The 21,652-nt window shown below is 37.5% G+C and overlaps 3 protein-coding genes across 4 annotated transcripts in view; 2 read left to right on the top strand and 1 right to left on the bottom strand.

The window, feature by feature from the left end:
• Positions 1 to 13,264, top strand: part of LOC137389653 (apical junction molecule-like) — a 33,087-nt gene extending 19,823 nt beyond the window's left edge. For both annotated transcript variants that reach the window (XM_068075719.1, XM_068075718.1), the window contains exons 9-13: positions 1,214 to 1,388; positions 5,086 to 5,142; positions 7,367 to 8,542; positions 10,168 to 10,203; positions 12,640 to 13,264. In XM_068075719.1, coding sequence (XP_067931820.1) covers positions 1,214 to 1,388; positions 5,086 to 5,142; positions 7,367 to 8,542; positions 10,168 to 10,178 — 1,419 coding nt within the window. In that variant the 3' untranslated portion in view covers positions 10,179 to 10,203; positions 12,640 to 13,264. The remainder of the gene's footprint in view (positions 1 to 1,213; positions 1,389 to 5,085; positions 5,143 to 7,366; positions 8,543 to 10,167; positions 10,204 to 12,639) is intronic.
• LOC137389654 (M-phase-specific PLK1-interacting protein-like) lies at positions 12,650 to 14,586 on the bottom strand. The gene is made up of 2 exons (XM_068075720.1): positions 14,152 to 14,586; positions 12,650 to 13,441 (listed from the first exon to the last, which is right to left on the bottom strand). The coding sequence occupies exons 1-2, from the start codon at positions 14,542 to 14,544 to the stop codon at positions 13,325 to 13,327; spliced, it is 510 nt and encodes a 169-aa protein (XP_067931821.1). The 5' UTR covers positions 14,545 to 14,586; the 3' UTR covers positions 12,650 to 13,324.
• Positions 14,587 to 21,529: 6,943 nt separating this feature from the next.
• The window catches only part of LOC137391888 (GATOR2 complex protein WDR24-like), a 33,225-nt gene continuing 33,102 nt past the window's right edge, over positions 21,530 to 21,652 (top strand). The window contains exon 1 of the mRNA XM_068078436.1: positions 21,530 to 21,573. The gene's annotated coding sequence lies outside the window, so the exon portion shown is untranslated. The remainder of the gene's footprint in view (positions 21,574 to 21,652) is intronic.

Below are 21,652 nucleotides of genomic sequence, written 5' to 3'. Positions count from 1 at the left end.
ATTAATATGCCTATTACTTGTTCATTTTTTTTGTAATTGCGTTCAAAAATTCTATAAATATTAAACTGCCATGGTGAGATATTTTTTTATGTTTCAAATGTAATTTGTACCCAAGAGTACAATTACTTCTGTTCAACTGTTACAAAAAAGTTTGTTAAAAAGTGAAGTTAAGTGATTATTAAATTTCAATTATAATGTCAATGCAATTTTAATATGCATGTTTCAAACGAACCAAAACACATGCTTAAGATAGCTGAAATTAAAATAAAAAAGCAAATATGAAACACAGATTGGCTCAGTAAAATATATTTAAATTAATTGCTGTTATATGTAAAAAATATCCGCCAAGGTTGGCCCCCTAAATTTTTAACACACTAAATCTGGCCCCCTTTGCAAAAAGTTTGGACACCACTGCAAGTTTAGACATAAAGTGTTCCGTAACAACGATAATTGTTTACCATGACAAGCAAATAAGCATTACTGTTAATGGAAAGGATATCATAAATATTCGGTTACGGAGTTGTTTCCTTTTGATAATTTTCACAGAGGAATATCTATTTACAATATTTTATGAAGTGTAAATAGTCTAACAATGTAAATGGTTTTGAGCCCTATCAGAAACCATGGTAGATGAGTGATGACATATAGAGGATGGTTCATATAAGAAAGTACTTTGAATCGAGATGGGAAACAGAAAAAAATGCTTTGAATTTGCGCTTATTGATTTACTCTTTTATGATGTATCTTGAAATAATACGAATTATTAGCGTACAAAATTAATTTTGCGTTACGGAACACAAATAAAACAAAAATAATTAGACAGTCGCTTGTGCAGCCGTCTTGCTTGACGTTGGTTTGCGAGAGCTGTATGAGGTGCCATTTCATGGTCTCTCGTGTCACTCTCTGTTCTTTTGTGTTTGCATCTGCTATTTACATCTATTACTTTGTTTGCATTTTTATACTACATCATTGCATATAATTATATATAATTAGAACTATATATATTTATAACTATATATGATTACATATAATTAAAATTGTGCATATCGATATTTAATTATATGTAATGACAGATAATTTTGTACAATTATATATAATTAATTTTATATAATTGTTGTTATATATAATTGCAGGTTTCTTCTATTTTTATAACATAAGTTTTTGATGAGCTAATCTTCTCCTGATGTAGTATTGTATTTGCTTCTGTCTGCAGGTGACAACTAATTGGGTTACCAGCTGGCATCCTTTAGGGACGCCTATTGACGAACGTTCACTACGGCATGTATCTGCAGGCACCACCAGACATGAGGAAACATCTCATTGGGCTATAGAGGAAGTGTTTCAGTACATTGAAGACAGCTTTGGCAGCACGGTTCCTGGAGATGCTGGTATGGAGTATGTGTGTTTAATGGTCTAAGCTTGGTCCATTTTATGCCAATTGAAAGAGGAAACACTCAAGAATCCTTACGCTACCCTTATGTTACTCTTATGCTACCTTACGCTACCCTTATGTTACCTTATGCTCTCCATACGCGCCCCTTGCACTCCCCTTGCACTCCCCTTGCACTCCCCTTACACTGCCCTTATGTTACTCTTATGCACCTTACGCTCTCCATACGCGCCCCTTGCACTCCCCTTGCACTCTTACACTACCCTTACGCTACCCTTATGTTACCCTTATGTTACCTTACGCTCTCCATACGCGCCCCTTGCACTCCCCTTACGCTACTCTTATGTTACTCTTATGCTACCTTACGCTCTCCATACGCGCCCCTTACACTACCCTTATGTTACTCTTATGCTACTTTACGCTCTCCATACGCGTCCCTTGCACTCCCCTTACGCTACCCTTATGTTACTCTTATGCTACCTTACGCTCTCCATACGCGCCCCTTACACTTCCCTTATGCTACCCTTATGTTACTCTTATGCTACCTTACGCTCTCCATACGCGCCCCTTACACTCCCCTTATGCTACCCTTATGTTACTCTTATGCTACCTTACGCTCTCCATACACGCCCCTTGCACTCCCCTTACGCTACCCTTATGTTACTCTTATGCTACCTTACGCTCTCCATATGCGCCCCTTGCACTCCCCTTACGCTACTCTTATGTTACTCTTATGCTACCTTACGCTCTCCATACGCGTCCCTTGCACTCCCCTTACGCTACCCTTATGTTACTCTTATGCTAGCTTACGCTCTCCATACGCGCCCCTTACACTTCCCTTATGCTACCCTTATGTTACTCTTATGCTACCTTACGCTCTCCATACGCGCCCCTTGCACTCCCCTTACGCTACCCTTATGTTACTCTTATGCTACCTTACGCTCTCCATATGCACCCCTTGCACTCCCCTTACGCTACTCTTATGTTACTCTTATGCTACCTTACGCTCTCCATACGCGTCCCTTGCACTCCCCTTACGCTACCCTTATGTTACTCTTATGCTACCTTACGCTCTCCATACGCGCCCCTTACACTTCCCTTATGCTACCCTTATGTTACTCTTATGCTACCTTGCGCTCTCCATACGCGCGCCTTACACTCCCCTTATGTTACTCTTATGCTACCGTACGCTCTCCATACGCGCCCCTTGCACTCTACTTACACTACCCTTATGTTCCCTGGCAGTAACAAAAGTAATGTCTATCAGTTTTCTATCTCTGACATGCCTCTTGACTTGTTCTTGAATGGTTTTCTATACTCATTTGTGTTGGCAATATGGGCAGTTGAAAGAGTGCCAAGATAAATTAGTGCCAAACAATTAACTTTGGAGTTATTAGCCCAGTGCTGTCTGTCCTTGAATCTAATTTTTGATGCCAAATGTTGGAATTAAGTTAGAACAACTGTGTTTTTATTTGTTACTAAATGAATGCACGGCGTTGCACGAGCAATAAAAGGTTTTTTTTTGCAAAAAATTGGTTTTTACTCAGCATACATGTATACAACATTTACATTACTTACTTTTAAATGAAGGTATTTGTTTATTTTTGTGTACTGAATTTATTTCTGTGTTCTGAGTTTATTTCTGTGTTCTGAGTTAATTTTTGTTTCCTTCATACTGTACCAGCTGCAATGTCTACTACAGCTGGTACAGTCTTGTTGGGCATATGAGTTACAGCATCTTTCTTCATGTATGGGCACATAGTTTTTTTTTGGTATGGCTTGACGCTTAAGGCAAGCTGGAGTGTTAAGCATGAAGCCATTAAAGATTGGCAAGTACATAGAGATGTTCTCAATTTATTCCATAGTATGGCCAGTTGGACGTGTAGTGTATTGGGTGCTGCGCCTGTCTGCAAACCTGGAGGTTTTGAGTTCAAATCTAGTGAGAAGTGGATTTGAACTCGAGATTGTTCATTCCTAAAACTTTATCGCTATGACTGAACACCCGAATGACCGTCAGACAAACACTGAGATTTATATACATGTATATATAGACTAGTACCCTGGCAGTCCTGTGAGCCATGAGAGATCATCATGTGTAATAACTATGTGCACAATTATTCTTTAATGTGGAAATGTGAACGAGTGGCATAGTGGTTGTGTGCTTGGTGTCAAATAGGAACATCTGAGTTTGATTCTTGTTTGAAGCAATCTTTTTTCGTAATGGTCCTAGCAAGGCTTCAAATGTATGAATGGATGGACACGGCTCTTATTATAGTAAAATTTGCAAACACAAGCTACTTCTGAATCTTACCATACAACATCATGTGCATTTTGTAATAGCTTTACATTTTGTATCCATCTGAAGGCGTGGTGTCTGTTGGTTACATATGGCTACTGCAGTTGAGTTATCCATCTGAAGGCGTGGTGTCTGTTGGTTACATATGGCTACTGCAGTTGAGTTATCCATCAGAAGGCGTGGTGTCTGTTGGTTACATATGGCTACTGCAGTTGAGTTATCCATCTGAAGGCGTGGTGTCTGTTGGTTACATATGGCTGCTGCAGTTGAGTTATCCATCAGAAGGCGTGGTGTCTGTTGGTTACATATGGCTACTGCAGTTGAGTTATCCATCAGAAGGCGTGGTGTCTGTTGGTTACATATGGCTACTGCAGTTGAGTTATCCATCAGAAGGCGTGGTGTCTGTTGGTTACATATGGCTACTGCAGTTGAGTTATCCATCAGAAGGCGTGGTGTCTGTTGGTTACATATGGCTGCTGCAGTTGAGTTATCCATCTGAAGGCGTGGAGTCTGTTGGTTACATATGGCTACTGCAGTTGAGTTATCCATCAGAAGGCCTGGTGTCTGTTGGTTACATATGGCTACTGCAGTTGAGTTATCCATCAGAAGGCGTGGTGTCTGTTGGTTACATATGGCTACTGCAGTTGAGTTATCCATCAGAAGGCCTGGTGTCTGTTGGTTACATATGGCTACTGCAGTTGAGTTATCCATCTGAAGGCGTGGTGTCTGTTGGTTACATATGGCTGCTGCAGTTGAGTTATCCATCTGAAGGCGTGGTGTCTGTTGGTTACATATGGCTACTGCAGTTGAGTTATCCATCAGAAGGCCTGGTGTCTGTTGGTTACATATGGCTACTGCAGTTGAGTTATCCATCAGAAGGCGTGGTGTCTGTTGGTTACATATGGCTACTGCAGTTGAGTTATCCATCAGAAGGCCTGGTGTCTGTTGGTTACATATGGCTACTGCAGTTGAGTTATCCATCAGAAGGCGTGGTGTCTGTTGGTTACATATGGCTGCAGTTGAGTTATCCATCAGAAGGCGTGGTGTCTGTTGGTTACATATGGCTGCAGATGAGTTATCCATCAGAAGGCGTGGTGTCTGTTGGTTACATATGGCTGCAGTTGAGTTATCCATCAGAAGCCTGGTGTCTGTTGGTTACATATGGCTGCAGTTGAGTTATCCATCAGAAGGCGTGGTGTCTGTTGGTTAAATGTGGCTGCTGCAGTTGAGTTATCGATTATCCCAAGCCTGTAGCAGAAGCAAACTAGTTTGTATTAAGCAGCTGAAGGCTCTAATCTAATAATTTGTTACATGGCAACATTATAGTTGCCATGGGAACATTACAGTTGCATGGTTCTTTGCTCATAGTATATTACACTGGCTGATTGTCTGGTTTCAGTGCAAATAGCAGAGAGAAGGGATGCTTTCAAAAGAAATGCCGAACGATTGCAAAGAGGTAATCTTTTTGTTTGAAAATATATTGCCAATAAATACATATACATGTATGTGTTTCTATTCAAGACCATGTTCGGATGTTAACAGAAACTCATTGTTTATATAATGGTATATTTTTCAGTCTCCTTAGTTTTCCGATTTGTATCAAGCTATTCAACATTGGTCAATGTCCTTCTTGATCATTTGACAATCAACAATTGAAACATACATAGAGTGATTGTAATAATAGACATCTGTATTTATACTGATAAAATCTGTTAGTGTAGAGTACTTTTAATAATAGACATCTGTATTTATAGTGATAAACTCTGATAGTATAGAGTGCGTGTAATAATAGACATCTGTATTTATAGTGATAAAATCTGTTAGTGTAGAGTACTTTTAATAATAGACATCTGTATGTATACCCTAGGACACTTATGTATTCGCGTCATCTAACTTTCGGATTTTCGCGGTGTCATCCTCTCGCGAAAATTTCATGAGCGAAACTAAACTATCATAACGAACGAGCGAAAACGCGAAATTAAATAGCTTTGTTCATTGATATCCACAATAAAATCTTCATATTAGAAATGCAGGCAATTTTCGTCTGTGGTTGGGCTCAATGGGGAATTTCTGGTAAATTCATTATAGCTAATACACCGACTGAGCAGCATGGCAAAGCAAATTAAGATGATATCAGTTTAGTCACCGAATTTGTAACTGATGAGGATGAAAGTCTGGTGGGTGAAGTCATAAAATTGAAGAATAATTATTGTAGTGATGAATTTTATTACCAACCAAAAAAAATATCAACCCTCACCAGGTTCAACCACATTATACAGTTTTGGTTGTAAACAGACACATTAAAGACAGTGCTGCTACTTTAATTATCTGTATAATCACGAAAATCTAAATATTCGTTGGCTATAATGTCATCAACAACTAATTACCTGTTTTATGACTCGCGTGCGGTAGTTAATGAACTCACAGAAAAATGTTCGTTTTTAGGTTAGCAATTCTCAAACAAAAGTTTGAAATTGCTTCGTTGTTTTAGGCTGATTTTATCGAGAAATCTTCGGACAACACAGTCAATTTCATAAAACTCGTAAAGACCGTGGGTCATGTGGTCAACGAATAATAAAATCAGATTACCATGCAGTTGCTGAGAAAGTCCAAAAATGTGTTTATGGCAGTGGCCCCTAGAAAATGCATAAATGCGTTTATGGCTGCGAAAGGGTTATACAGTTTTGGTTGTGAAGTTGGTTGTTACCTATATATTTGCTTCGTCTTGGGATTTGAGTGTGAAAGTCACGACGGGAGGGACCTAGACGTCATTGATAGTCCAAGAAACAAATGGCAGCAAGTGATCAAATTGAATTATCGATCTCATCCACACATTTCAACCTGCGGTTTACAAATACGAACTAGTCCCAAATTGAATTTTTTTCTTATTAGCAAACTGGACCTGAGGAATGTAATCTGTTTTTTCCACTGCATTTATTTTCACATCACTATATCTTCGCACTCATCAGAGCCGCGAAATTAAATTGCAGCGAAATTTTACTCTGTGTGCTACTCACGAAACTAAATACTAGCGAAATAAAAGTGTCCTAGGGTATTGATAAACTCTGTTAGTATGGAGTACTTGTAATAATAGACATGTATTTATAGTGATAAAATCTGTTAGTGTAGAGTACTTGTGATAATAGAGATCTGTATTTATAGTGATAAACTCTGATAGTATAGAGTGCGTGTAATAATAGACATCTGTATTTATAGTGATAAAATCTGTTAGTATAGAGTACTTGTAATAATAGACATGTATTTATAGTGATAAAATCTGTTAGTGTAGAGTACTTGTGATAATAGAGATCTGTATTTATAGAGATAAACTCTGTTAGTATGGAGTACTTGTAATAATAGACATCTGTGTTTATACTGATAATATCTGTTAGTATATAGTACTTGTAATAGTAGACATCTGTATTTATAGTGATAAACTCCATTAGTATAGAGTGCTTGTAATAATAGACATCAGTACTTATGCTGATCAACTGGTAATACAGAATGCTAAATTTCCTAAGAGACATGTACAAAGTTTACAGTTATTGTGGTTCAATGTAATTGCTATGTCAGTGCTCACACTAAAATCTAGATTTATTTAATTTATGGCGTTTAGAGTCACCAACTGGGATGCCATTTAGCAGTAAAAATATTAGCAAGCATGCCATCTTATGATGTAGATAAAGAAACAGATGTCGATACAGGTAAAAGGATCAAGAGGGATAACACTGGAGCTGCTACAAATCTCAATGCAGTTCATGCAAATATTGAGAAAGAGGGTTCTTTGTCAATCCAACAAGTTAGAGAGTTGAGAAAAGCTATGGAAAATGAAAAGGCTGACAAACAAACTGGCAAATCACAAATGGAGTTGACAGAATATCCTGACAGAGATCCTCTAGCAAACAAAGCAAAACAAGCCGAAAGGGGGAGAGTCGCAAAGGATCGAGTCGAAAAAGAAGTTGAAAAGGAGAGGCTGGAGAAGGAGAGGATGGAGAATAAGATGGAAAAGAAGGAGGGGATAAAAAAGGAGAGGATGGAAAAAGAGAGGATGGAGAAGGAGAGGATGGAAAAGGAGAGGATGGAAAAGGAGAGGAAAGTGGTGATGGAAAAGGAGAGGATGGGGAAGGAGAGGAAGGAGGGGATAGAAAAGGAGAGGATGGAGAAGGAGAGGATGGAGAAGGAGAGGGTGGAAAAGGAGAGGAAAGCGGGGATGGAAAAGGAGAGGATGGGGAAGGAGAGGAAGGAGGGGATAGAAAAGGAGAGGATGGAGAAGGAGAGGATGGAAAAGGAGAGGAAAGCGGGGATGGAAAAGGAGAGGATGGGGAAGGAGAGGAAGGAGGGGATAGAAAAGGAGAGGATGGAGGAGAGGGTGGAAAAGGAGAGGATGGAGAAGGAGAGGAAGGAAGGAATGGAAAAGGAGAGAATGGAGAAGGAGTGGAAGGAAAGGATGGAAAAGGAGAGGACGGAGAAGGAGTGGAAGGAAAGGGCGGAAAAGGAGAGGATGGAGAAGGAGAGGGTTGAAAAGGAGAAAGAAGCAAAGGAGAAAGCTATAAAAAAAGCTGAAATGGACAGTGATAAGATGATGCAAGCTCTCGACGACAAAGCTCAAAGGATGAAAGCTAAGCCAACAAAAGCTAAAGCTGGCAAACCTCAACAGGGCAAAACCAGCGATGAGGAAACAGGAAGTAAAAAGGAAGGCAAAAGAGCTGATCCAAATAAAGCTCAAAGGGAACTTTACCAAGGCCACTCGGAAAGAAAGCCTAAAGACAATTTAGGAAAACATGCTCAAAAGACTAGCGAAGAAGCTGTTACGCATCGTCAATATGATTCTAATGACACTGCTAAAGTACATGGTAGTAAGTTTAACATCTTTTATTAGTATTCTGCCCTCTGCTTCGGCTTTATATCTCTACGCATACTGCGTGAGTTCACCTATTTAAGATTTTCAAGCCTAACCTTGTACACTTCAGCAAGCCATCTCATGCTAGATCATACTAACTGCTATCAATCTATTGCGAAAATACTTAGAATAGCATAATTCGTTTGAACTGAATTTTGTATTGAATCTCCTAGCTTATAGAACTTGCCAAAAAAACAGAAATAGCATATAGCGAATAGTTTTATTTACACTTTTTCAAAGATGTTTTAGATGTAACTGAAGAAACAGGATGGTTGATGTAAACCCTACCTGATAGACTGTATATTTTTATGAGTAGAAAAGAAAAATAGTTTTAATGTAAAGCTCTTGTTTCTGAGGAGAAGCTCTTTAGTCAGCTGGTCTCTTTCTTATCTTCATTACTAAGGATTTCAACCAGTATATTCTATTTATATACAACTTATATACATTGTATATAAATTGGGTTCTGACGACAGCAATTTATCATTTCTCGATTAGAGGCGCTCTCAGATATTTTGGCAATTTCTGTAGAAGTAATAGGTCAATCAATTGAAAACTTCTGAATTATGCTGACAATATATGCCCCATGAAGCGGTCAAAGTTTGGTAATGCTACGTGAACCGGAAGTACACAAAAACTAATATTCTGTTGGCAGCTGTTTCTCTTTTCTTGGTCTGTTAGAAGTTTTTTCTTTATTATGGTAATATCTCAAGAAATAATCCAATCAACTTAATACTTTAGAATTCACTGAAAACAAACTACAAAATCATTCAAGTTTTGTAATTTTACGTTAGCCGAAAGTCCTGAATCGCAAATAGAACTTGTGTTCTATCAGCAGCCATTTTAAATTTGTCGCTCAGATAAGAGTGCCGTAGGTATTTTTGCTATATCTGAAACACTAATAGTGCAAACGATTCGAAGCTTTGGAATTATACTAAAATCCTATACCACATTAAACCACAAAAATTCCGTAATTTTTCTTACACCGGAAGTACATGAAAACAAAGAAAAACTATGAATCCGAGTTTACTTGTGCGTAGAATCTGTGGAACAACATATTTCTGAGTTATCTCAGGCCCAGCCTTCAGTGTTGATAGCAAGTCATGTGCTCTCACCCAGTCCTCTTTGATTTAGTTAAAGATTCATTGCTTTAATTTCCTTTATCAACCTAGTTACTAGCGAATCTCTCTTCACTTATGTACCTTTGTAACCGTTCTGACGAGTTATGCGTAATACATATACTCATTGGATAGTTTGGTTATGAATAATGTTACAGTATATCTTTGCTTTCATGCTTCTTCATCCATGTGTAATGCTACATTGCTTATAGCGTCTGTACCATGTTTACATCCCTAACAACTCAAATCACTTGATACAACTTCAATTTTGACAAGGATCTCACTGTTCCTCTAATTAGTACACAGTTTTGCTTTGTCGATAACATGTCTATAAATATTTATATGATTCCAATCTCGGTCATATTTTATCAACTCCTGTCCTTTTAAAACATGATTTATCTCATTGTTGTATACCTTTGAAGCGTAGCAGATGTATTGTCTTATTATAATCTTGCTCAATTTTTAGGTGATGTATAAAAGCCTCGAAAAGAAGCCACCAAGTGTAAGTTAGTACATTTCAGTGGAAGTGCGGTAATAACTGTACAACCTTTTGTACTAGTTTTGTACTATCGCTTTAGGTGCTGTAAATATTACCTATGGCAACCTTTCTATCACCATTCACAATTTATCTTGTCACAAATTAAATGAGTCATTGCGTTAATTTGCAACGTTGAGGTGTTAGGTAAGGTAGATGTAGTTTTTTCATTTGGTTCAAATACTTTTAATCTAATTTTGTGTTTTGCCAAAGTGGTTGTAACCATATAACGTGTTGTGAACAAACCATATATAACCATATAACATATATAACCATATAACATATATAACCATATAACATATATAACCACCATATAACGTGTTGTGAACAAACTAAAATAAATATACACAAATTCTTTGAAAGTAACTAAACAATGATTTATTTTAATTTAAAAAGGTTTTAGCATAATCATACCGGGATATCAGAAATAAATGCATGTGCATTGAAATGCCTGTTTTGCATGTCTATAAACAAAAACAGTTTTTTCATTCATTTATTCTGCTTGGGGTTGATGATGGATTGTTATATTGAGACCTTGCTTAGCTAAATAGGCTGATAGAGTGAAATCAAAATTTGCAGGTGCTATTTTGTATGCGGCAATAATGCAACAGTGGAAAAATAAACTGCCAATAAATGAATGTCAAGGACTGTAAAACTGAGCTTCATTAAGTTTTTGCACGATGCAGGACCGTTTTATGCTGCTGCAGCTTTTCCGCTACATTTAGTTAAAGGTTGACTTGCAACAAAATTCACATTACAGTTATTCGGTATCAAAAGATTCACCATGTCTTACTCTGCTGTGTTGTAGGTGCAAAACATTTGGAAATGTCATTACAAGCTCTTAAAAGCTCAAAAAAGAACAGTTGATCGCAGCCATCACGAAACTGCCGTAGATCGGAATCAGTTTATTTCTCTGACGTAGTCATTACATTTAGTTATTGTTTTGTCACGGGATGTTCTCACGTAAGTTGATAGGCCAGTAAAAGGCTCAATAAAAAACTTCTCGTAGAACTAGTTTATGACAAACCCTTCGGGTTTTATCGAAGACCCCATATCAAATATAGATGCTCGCTACTTTACAGTTTTGTTTCGGCTTGGTCTAAGCATCTAGTCGTAATCTGATCATGTGACCCATACTTCGCGAATAATTTCTGCCACATTTTTCGATTATCACAGGTGACCAACAGGCTCGTCATATTTATCAGACAATGATATGTACTCCTTCGATCTAAGGTTAAAAAATTAAACGCATTTTCATGGTAGGTTACCTATAAGATATCAGTGCTGAAAGTGACAGCATTGCAATGACGATAAAATAGACGCGTAAGAACAATAGACATGGTTTTATTGAATGCGTGAAGTATATTTGTGAAAATATTTCGACGAATGAGGTTGCTTGAATGTGTAAACAGAAGCCATATTGTACAACTACGTCCCATTTGAGTCGTTTTAAAAAGGGATTCTAATCTACGGCGGTTTTGTGATGGCGATGACCTGTTCGTCTTTGAGCTTTTAAGAGCTTGTAATCACATTTTCACATACTTTGCACCTACAACACAGCATAGTAAGACATGGTGGATCTTTTGATATCAAATAACTGTAATGTGAATTTTGTTGCAAGTCAACCTTTAACATAGCGTGTAACAACATGAATTTAATTTATTGGTTGCCGTGGTTTTATCAGAAGCCTAGGCTGTGCTGATGGTAATTATCTCGTGGGTAACTTCACAATAGGCTTGTTCGAGTTCAAAAATGCCGTGTTTCATCATTTCTGTTGCTTTCTATCAAATTCTGGGTCTATTGTTAAGGCTTGAAAGCTTCCTTTAAATGTATGTTTGCTTGTTCACTGACAACAAATGTCAATGTTTTCAAGAAAATAACATATTACAAGTTTTGTGTCTATAGAGAATGTCTTTCTTTGCTACCAATAGCTTCAAGCTCAATCTAAAACTGCCAAATTGCCCTTGTATCAGGTATTGCTAGGCAACAGTGTATATTGGTTGGCAGTGCTTTCCCCACAGCCTGAATGCTAAATTAATCTTACAACCGTGAAATTCCTGGCAGGACTTGACATACATTGGTACAAATGAAGATGCTACTGTTACCAATTTATATGCAACTTGAGTGAGTTATATAGAGCTATTTGTAATTACATCATGTGATATCAAGAAATAGCTCATGCGAATATGAGGTGTTGAAAAGAGCTAGTATTTTGTATGTGGTAGTGTGATTTACACAGGACGCTTTGCACCAGTAACAAATATCTCTGCATCTAGTTATGCATTGCATTCAGAACTCTTGATGAGATATATGTAAATGTATGTACATCCAACAGAATGTTGACTGCTTTCCGAGCTCACCGATGAGATAAACTATATTATTACTTGCAGTATTCTATTACAGATCGCACAACCAAGGCAAACCAGGGTAACTCTTGGACCACCACTAAATGCTGGCTGCATATTGACTGAACTTTATGGTAACCCAGCAAGCTCTTCAAGTGCTGTGTAGATATAATACTGAAATGCTTCTGCCCTCGCACAATCTCTGTATTACCAATTTCTACTCAATTTCATGCACACAGGAAATCGAGTAGTCAATTTCAGTCAAATTGAGTAGAAATTGTTGTCTGCCAAGTTGGCTATACTCACTATCTTGAAGAGGCAATCCAACTTGTAGATAGGCTAGTTAGAACATCTTTATAATGTTTTCATAATTTTATGGATGCTCATATATACTCATTGATTAATTGTATCTTTACTTGATTTAGGATTCTAAACAATGTTATAAAGAGTGTAATTAGAGGAAATGCTTATTTTGCGATCCGGTGTACCATTCCACTCTATATTAGTGAGCTCAAGATAAAGGGAGAGCTCATCTAGTTTGCAATATTGTAGAGAAATCTTAGTATGATATCAACTATAGTCTTACTTGTGATTGCTATGATTGATTTAATTTTTGTGTTATATACTAAATGTTTTTGCTCTCATGCACAATAAACTTTCTAAAGAATGCTAAAAACATTAAATTTTAAAATACTCAAGCATCACAATGAAATGATATCTATTACAGTGTAAAATTCTTTTCATCAGGTTCTGCTTTCATCTTTCATTAAATATGGCCTTAGACCATGCCATGGATCTCTAACCATCTCATCTTTATAGTAACGTTCAATTGGTATTCTTTCTCCGTCTCTCACCATTCCCTAACAATAATAAAATGGAATCAGAAGATGTGTTAAGGCCAAGGCCAGATTTTTCGAACAACGTGGTGAAGTTTGGGGGTCTCACTCTTACACAGCAATGGCCTCTTAGTGAAAAGACATTAATATCAGACACGAACACGTACACATAAAACAATATAAAACTAGATGAATGGCTGATGTTGCACGAGTAATAAAAAACGGCGTATAAACAATGGCGGGTGATGCAACTGCCATTGACCAAGTTGACTAATTAGCCAATGGCATCATTAGCGCATTGACTAACTTGAATAACTTGAGCTAGTAACTTGAGCATGTCTAAATCTTTACTATAATAAGAGCCGTGAAGCCAGCTTGTGATCGTTACGCATCATGATCTCTCAAGCAATCATGATCTCTCAAGCAATCATGATCTTCAAGCGTGCTAGTAGTAACCAATAGTATTTTCACAAGCACTACAAGCATTTCAACCAGTGTCATGAATACGTACACAATTATTCATTAGTATGGCAATTATAATTAGATGGCACCATTTGTTTTATATTTAGATGTAGCCATTTGGTTTATATTTAGCTACAATATACCCATTTGTTTTATATATACATGTACTTATTTAATTTAGGTTTACATATGCCCATTGATTTTATGTTTACATGTCCATGTTAGAAAAGTGTGTTGTATTAAAGTTAGTAATTGAAGACAGTTTTGCTCACCATTCCACGACCTCTGTACGAAGTTCCAGTCCTGCCGTAGGATGAACCAGGGGAGCTGCTGTAGTTTCTGTTCCCATAAGGACTAGCTGAGAAACTTCCGCGTGGATTGTTATGGTATGTCCTTGGTCGAACAGGAGAGGGTGTGTATTGCGATGAACAATTAGACCTATTGTTATAATTGTTGGCATAGCCGGAGTCATAAGGTGACCCGCCATAAGGACTTCTATAAGGATGTTGCACTCTTGGTGCCCGATATTGATAGTTTGGGGTCGAGCTGGTGAACCTGGGAGGAGTTCCATGATTAGAGCCTGAAGTGAAGTATTGCATTGGAGGTCTTGGTGTGGAAGGTGATGAGCTGGTGTCAGGCTGAGCTTGGTTGAAATTGTTATCCATTGTTTATCTAGATATTGGCTTGTTTTAGATAGTCAAGCAATCTTGTCTAAAATGGAAAAAAAAGTGAATAAGGAGCTGTGAGGCCATGTTTGACTTGTAACAAATACCGAATGAGATTGTCTGAATTTCAATCAAGATTCACGAGAATCATGGGTGTGTCATTCTCTGTTTGATTGTTGTAATAATTTGATAGATACACAAACTACAATCGCTATTGATTAAACTTCATGTTGAGAGGAGACAAAAGACTTGAACAATGCAAGTTACTTAATCTAGGGTTGACTATACAAGTTTAATATCTGCAGTTTATTTAGGTAATAAGTCAACTCAATTGTCGTAAGGGCCAAAGTTACACGAAACTAGCGGCTGAAAAAACAACTTGTGGTAACTATACAATGAACATTGATAGTAATAAAAATTAGGACAACTGTCCAAAACTGTTGGTATCTGCAGTTTTGTTTTATTACGAGTGATATACAAGAAAATATGTGTATGCTAAAAAATGGATCAGTGAATGAAATTGTCACAGACCAACAATGAAAGTATTGAGATATGTAGTACCACAATCTATTAAAAGCTGAACAAATTAGCTGTAATTGCCTTCAAAGAGATCTAAAACATTAGCCATTTTCAGACTCTCGGTAGTTGTGTACACATGTGACACACTCAATCTGCTAGTTACACATCAATTTTTTGACTAATTAAATTATACAAGTTTGTGTTATACTATGAACTTGGCTGAAGTTATAGATAAAGCTGTCAACTGAATGAGACTAACAAACAATTTCTAGGCAATTTTCTGCAAGTTACCATGTTTTCTTCCTGGCCAATTTTGAGAAGAAACCTTGAAACGAACAAGTAATTAACCAAATCCCATACATCTAATCAATCATCAAAAGTAACTGTGTAATAAGTTATTGTGCAAGTGCTTCCTGTTTAGATAGGGGCAAAATTAGAGGCTGTTAACGGAAATATGAACAGAGAGTTTTTGAATAATATGATGATTAGAGTTTCAAGAGGTTCAATGCTAGAGACTGGCTAACTAGGAAAAGTGTAGAAATGCGACATTCTATATAATTGTAACAGTGCCAATACTCTGACCACCTCAGCTAGTTGGAATTTGAACTTCAACACTCATAAACATGATTCTACAAAGATATCTACCAAGATGCATGATGAAATAGTACTACCTGCATATTTTTATCCAGATATCCTTTTGATGACAATACGCGTGTATGGGTTTAAAATCTACAGTTGAAACAATATATATTGTTGCACATCAACAGACTTATTTGCCTAGCTGAGAAACCTGCACAAGCCTGAGGCTGCTGATACATGTATGTAATATATTGTAGCTTTAAAGTGACCAAGCTTCAACAATACAGTTTTTAAGCGCCTAGGGCTTGTCCAAGACAACTTTTACAAAATAAGTCTTAAAGATGATTAAGTGCAGATTATGTGCATTCATACAGCCCGCTCAGTGCTACCTCTGCTGCCTGAAGACAAAGATAAATTTCGGGTATAAATGGTTGTCAAAGAAACTCCTGTAAAAGAAACTACCTTGGTAACTACTGGTGTACTAATACCTTATAGTTCAGTACATATATTTCCATAAAAAACCAAAAGTCATACATAAGGCAACTAAATGAGATTTAGAATCAGCTCACGAAGTTTATCCCACGCATGGCAAACGTTACCACACCCAAACGGCAACTTCTTCAAGAGAATCAAAAATGAATATAGGGTGAAGCTCAGCAAGCAACATTTGCTAAGCAGAAAGGCATTTTAACCTCTAAGAGATTACCGGCTTTATATAATCCAAACCTCAAAACCATCCTGATGCACCCGTGTGACAACTTATCAAGAGAATCAAAAATAGATGTCTATGTGAAATCTAGAGCTAGAGTTCGGCAAAAGGCGTTATAGCAAGGCATGAGTGGTGATATAGAAACAGTCGTACAGCCATCCAATACCTGCTAACAAGCTTTACCTACCCCCAAAGACGAAACTAGCACCAAATTCTTTCCCAGAATGACCATAAGAAAGGTCAGCTCTCGACCTCCTGTTTGAGATATATAACAAGGTCTACATTCTTATTGTGGATTATTACAGTCGTTGGATACAAGATCACGAGACCACAAAAACCAAACTAGCTAACACAGTAGCTATCCTAGAGAATATTTTTGCAACTGATGAGTACCTCTGGATTATATCAAATCGGAAATGATCTATAATTTGCGTCATAAATCTATGCGAAAGAGAATGATTTTATTTACACTAATAACCTCATCTCTTTATTATCCACTTGCCAATGGTGAGGTGAAGCATGCAGTTGGTATTATAAAATGGCTTACGATGCAAACAGGAGGCCTGTGCAAAGCCCTCCTTAACTAGCAATCAACCCCCTTGACAAGGGATACTCTCTCACAGCTGCTAATGAGCAGACATCTTAAAACCTATTGCCTGATCACCTTTGTCCTGCTTTAGTCAATCAACAGAAAGTCAAAGATAGAGAGACTGAGAAGCGCAGCAAAGCTTCATGATAAGTGCCATCAAGCTAAAACCTCACAACACTGAAACCAGGACAAGACGCATACGCCTGTGACCAAAAAACTATTGGAGTCATACGACAGCAGAGTGCTACCCGATCACATAAAATGTCAAATCAGGTACACAATACCATCTATCGCAAAAGATCAACTATAGTTGCTGCAGTCACCTTACCTAGCAAATACTCTGTGTAACATACTGATAAAATGACAATACATAATTACCTAAATACTCCGAGTGAGTTAAATATTCCATCTCCAAACAACCACTCAACTTCGTCGTGATCACTATCCATGGCTATATCTTGTCAGAGAGTACCAAAAATCTTTTTGCTAAGACAATCAGGAGAGATGCATGATTTACCCTCAGTACCAAGGCTTAACCTACATCTAGACATATTTTTGTGTGCACGTTTTCAGACATTTCTGTTGTTACTGTTGAATCCCAAAAGGGGAGATGTTGTGTAGTTATAATCACGGTATATTGTTGCATACTTTGAAGTTGCCTTTCCACATAATTATGATGATGATATTAGTATCGGTTCTGATGCATGGCATTTTTCAAAAAAATGTACGAATCTAAGAGATATATATCTAAACTGATGACAATTACTATGTGTAAAATGCAAAAATTCCCTGACTCTATTCTTACATTTAACACAAGTGATTAATCGTTCTTGCTAGCAGTGCGTGATTGCTTGCCTCTAAGTTACTTATAGCGTTGTTTGAGAACTGAGGATTGGGTTATCAAGATTATCGTAAATGTCTAATTGAAACTTATAACAATAGATAATGTACCTCCGTATTTATAGAGATAAACTCTGTTAGTGTAAAGTACTTGTAACAATAGACATCTGTATTTATAGAGATAAAACCTGTTAGTGTAAAATACTTGTAATAATAGACATCTGTACTTGTGCTGATCAACTATTAATACACAAATGGTAGGATGGTAGATTAAATACACAAATGATAGTGTCCAGTAATAAAAATATTCTTTATTTTTATGAACCCATTACCTAATGCACAAGCAGCAAAACTCTAGAATAAGAGTAGAAATAGTAAAAATAAAACGAAATAGCTAATACAGAATAAGCCCTTACACAAACAGCTGTTGTGCCCTTCAGCTCAGGCTCATGTTTACAAGCCTTCGCAGTCAAAAGAAACAAAGCCATGTAACTGTTCTCTTTTATAGGTGTCTCCCTTGGCCTGTGAGGAGTTATTTAGGTGTTCAGACACAATACTTTATGTTGTAGGGAGTCGGTTTTTGAATCGTTATTGTCTTGCTCAAGTCAAAATCAGTATAGGTCAGGTGTGCAAAAATGTGTTTGCGTAAGTTCCCAGCTGGAGTTTGGGTACATCATGTGAATACATTGAATGAAATTGATGATTAACTCCTGGTACCTAGGTCATGTCTGGCAAAGATTGGCACAGCTGTATACGTGCAGTCTTCTCTAATGCTTTTGGTGGCTCTCTTAATGCTGACTTAAGAGACCTGCTGCTTAATGTATCTTGCTGATTTGTCTTTTCGTTGTGTATTTCTCATAATTATTTTGTGGTTCTCTGATCTGCTGGTTAATATATTCTATGATTGACTTCTCTCTTGCCTGCTTCTAATGTTTTTTGGCAGATCCTTGGCATTATTATGTAACTTGGGAGAAAGTATGTTATACATAATTGATCTAAATCCACACAGAACATCAGTACTGAATTTGCTTTAACATCTTATTCTATTTTTACTATGTCAAATTTGCACACTTTTGCTAAGCTTATGAGAACTAAATTGATTATTTCTAGTTTAGGTACTAGTGAAGGTGTCAAGCTATTATAAGCAATACTGATATTTACAAAGAAAAGATACTTCGTTATAAGTCAAACAACTAAAATACACAACTAACAACATTCTGAAACAATAATATTAATGAAAAATGTTAAAACAGCAAATCAAAGTTATACCTTTACTCAAACAGCCAGGCACTAGCACCAAGTGTTTCGACTGAAAGGTCATGACAGTGGCATGCACTATAAGCTGAACGATTGCATACTAGCCAGCTCGGCTAATAGGATCAAGTTGGCACGGCCAAGGGCGTCCCAGCTGCTAAGTACAAAGAAGTCTGCTCAGCTATACTCGGCTTAGCTGAACCGGCCACATTATGACTTATATAGGCTACTATTTTGAGCCAAATCACGTAGGCAAGACCAACTGAGCGTAAAGGAAGCAAAGCAAAAAAAGAAGCATATATGAGGCCGGATGAACCAAGAAAACCAGAGATCGCTGGCAAGCTCTTGAATGCTGTCTTTGTAATGCACACACATTGAATACATTTATATATTTATGTGAAATATATATCTATTCTATTGCCTTTGCACTTGATGTGTTTGTCTTATCGGTCTTGTGGAAAGTAAATGGCCGGGCAGAGTCCTTCACACCATGTTCTTTACTCAATGCCGCCTAGCTATGAGTCTCGACAGACCGAAAAATTCATGACAGTACATAGATATAGAGACTCAACAGTTGAGATAGCAAAAGAGAAGAGGCTCAGCTGATCGAGAAAAAGGCTCCATAGGCAGGGAAAGGAGGCTCTGCAGACGTAAGAGAAAACCTCCACAGGCACAGAAAAGAGTCTCTGCAAGCAGAAGAAAGAGGCTTTGCAGACGCAAAGGAAAGAGGCGAAGTCATTGAAGCTGTTCTCTTTTACAAATGTCTTTGTTAGCCTGACAGAAAATGTTTATGCCCTCAGGTTCTGTTCTCTATGATGTAGAGGGTTGGTATTTGACAGGACTAGTCTTCAGTCTATAATGGGAGTTTAATGATTGAAAATAATGATTATCTCCAGTTGTTTGGGTTGTCTGATGGTGGCTTGCTGCTGTCTGTCGCTTTCAACAATGACTTGCATCTTAGCGATGCATGCTTGAGTCGAGCAGTATGGCAGAGAAGAAGTGACCCAGTCTCAGTATCTACTACTTCCGGAACTGTCAGATTAACCCAAAGGGGTGCCAGTGCGACCCATCCAGTCTGAAAAAGCCAGGTAGCCATTTCACTTGCCCAGTGTGTAAAGGACAGAGATGGATCTTTAAAGTGCCCATGTTGTCAGTGTGGTACATGGGACCACCAAATTATTGTCTAGATCCGAAAGACCCAGCAATTTAGGGTTATAAGCTTGCTGAGAGCTTTTTTCAGATCAGCATTAAGCAGGACTCAAACCTCCAACCTCATGGTTGACAATCAAAGGCACTACCACTAGGCCACCCTGACAATTGTGTGTGGTAGAGGTCTAATTCCTTTTGTTTTCTGGCAGGGTGTTTCCTGTGAGGTTTTTGGCAGGACGATTGACTTATGGCTTCACCGTGATGGTTTCCTTTCAATTTGGAGTTTCTAATTTGCTTGTTGTTGCTTTTTTAATTATTGGATCTTTTGATGTCTTGGGCGTCATGTTGTCTGTGCGTATCGCGTGTATATCTTGTTTTGGTGACATTTTTATACAACCGCCTGGTAGTTATTTCTTTTGGTTTAATGTTCTTCTTGTACTAGATGTTTTAATGAACAACTGAATTGTGTACGTTATTCAGATTTTCTTCCCTTTCATTATTCAGTTTCGTAAATATCTCCCTACAACGCACTCATCATTTTCTATTAGATTGCTCCATGAACAGACTCTTACTACCAAATATTGGAAGGACCAAAACACTACACTGACTGGACTATTCCGAACCTCGACAGGTTTGAAGCTCGACGAGTTTGTATATCGACAACGGTTGGTCCAATCTCGACAGCGGTTTTACTATTTTATCATTTACTATTTTCATAGTAAATGAGCGATTTTTATGTAAAAGATTTATTTACGCAAAAAATATCTTGTGATCCATTTAATGCAGTACTCCCCAGCTTATGTAGGCCTATTAATATTTTGCCCAACCTAAACACCGAACGAATGCTAAAATAAGTAACAATAATAAATATGGTTTACTATTATGCTAGCAGTATGCTTTATTTGAAATGAAATTTTTTGAAGTTAAGGCAGAACTGCAAAAGGCATTTATTATTTGTTGAAGATTAATGCGTGAGAGCATCAGACTAAAGGATAAAATTATTGTAAAACTGCACCAGCCTTTTTCGATATTCAGACCAACCTTTGTCTAGATTTGGACCAACCTCTGTCGAAATTCGGACTTGTCTAGGTTCGGACTTGTCTAGGTTCAGACTTGTCGATGTTGGGACTGTTTCCCCACTAGTATTTATAAACAACTACGAACTAATGCATAAACGGAAGCGGCATGTGAAATTATAGTCCGAGATCTTCAACAATCAAGTATGAAGGAACGTTCAAAATACCATTAATTTTATTTTCTGCGAAAGCTTTCTTGCACCAAAACACGAACGAGCGAGCATTATGTGCCGAGAGATTGACGAAAGATCGACTATCGCGTTGCAAACTGCAAACATGATTTCACGCCAACATCGACACTATTAGATATTCAGGTACATTTATAGGTATATATTGCTAGCTAATTAATTTTGGCTCACAAAGCGGTTAGTGGTGCTATATTCAACGGACATA

This window comes from Watersipora subatra, chromosome 3, assembly GCF_963576615.1.
Source record: "Watersipora subatra chromosome 3, tzWatSuba1.1, whole genome shotgun sequence".
Taxonomy (NCBI): Eukaryota; Metazoa; Bryozoa; class Gymnolaemata; order Cheilostomatida; family Watersiporidae; genus Watersipora; species Watersipora subatra.
Note: the sequence above shows the minus strand (reverse complement) of the source record. Positions and strands in the feature narration are given on the sequence as shown.

Bases quoted from the DNA above. Each gene is read 5' to 3' on its own strand.
- LOC137389654 (XM_068075720.1), bottom strand. From the start codon at position 14,544: ATGGATAACAATTTCAACCAAGCTCAGCCTGACACCAGCTCATCACCT. The intron at 13,442-14,151 runs GTGAGCAAAACT...TATTATTGTTAG, and splicing joins CGTACAGAGGTCGTGGAATG to GGAATGGTGAGAGACGGAGA.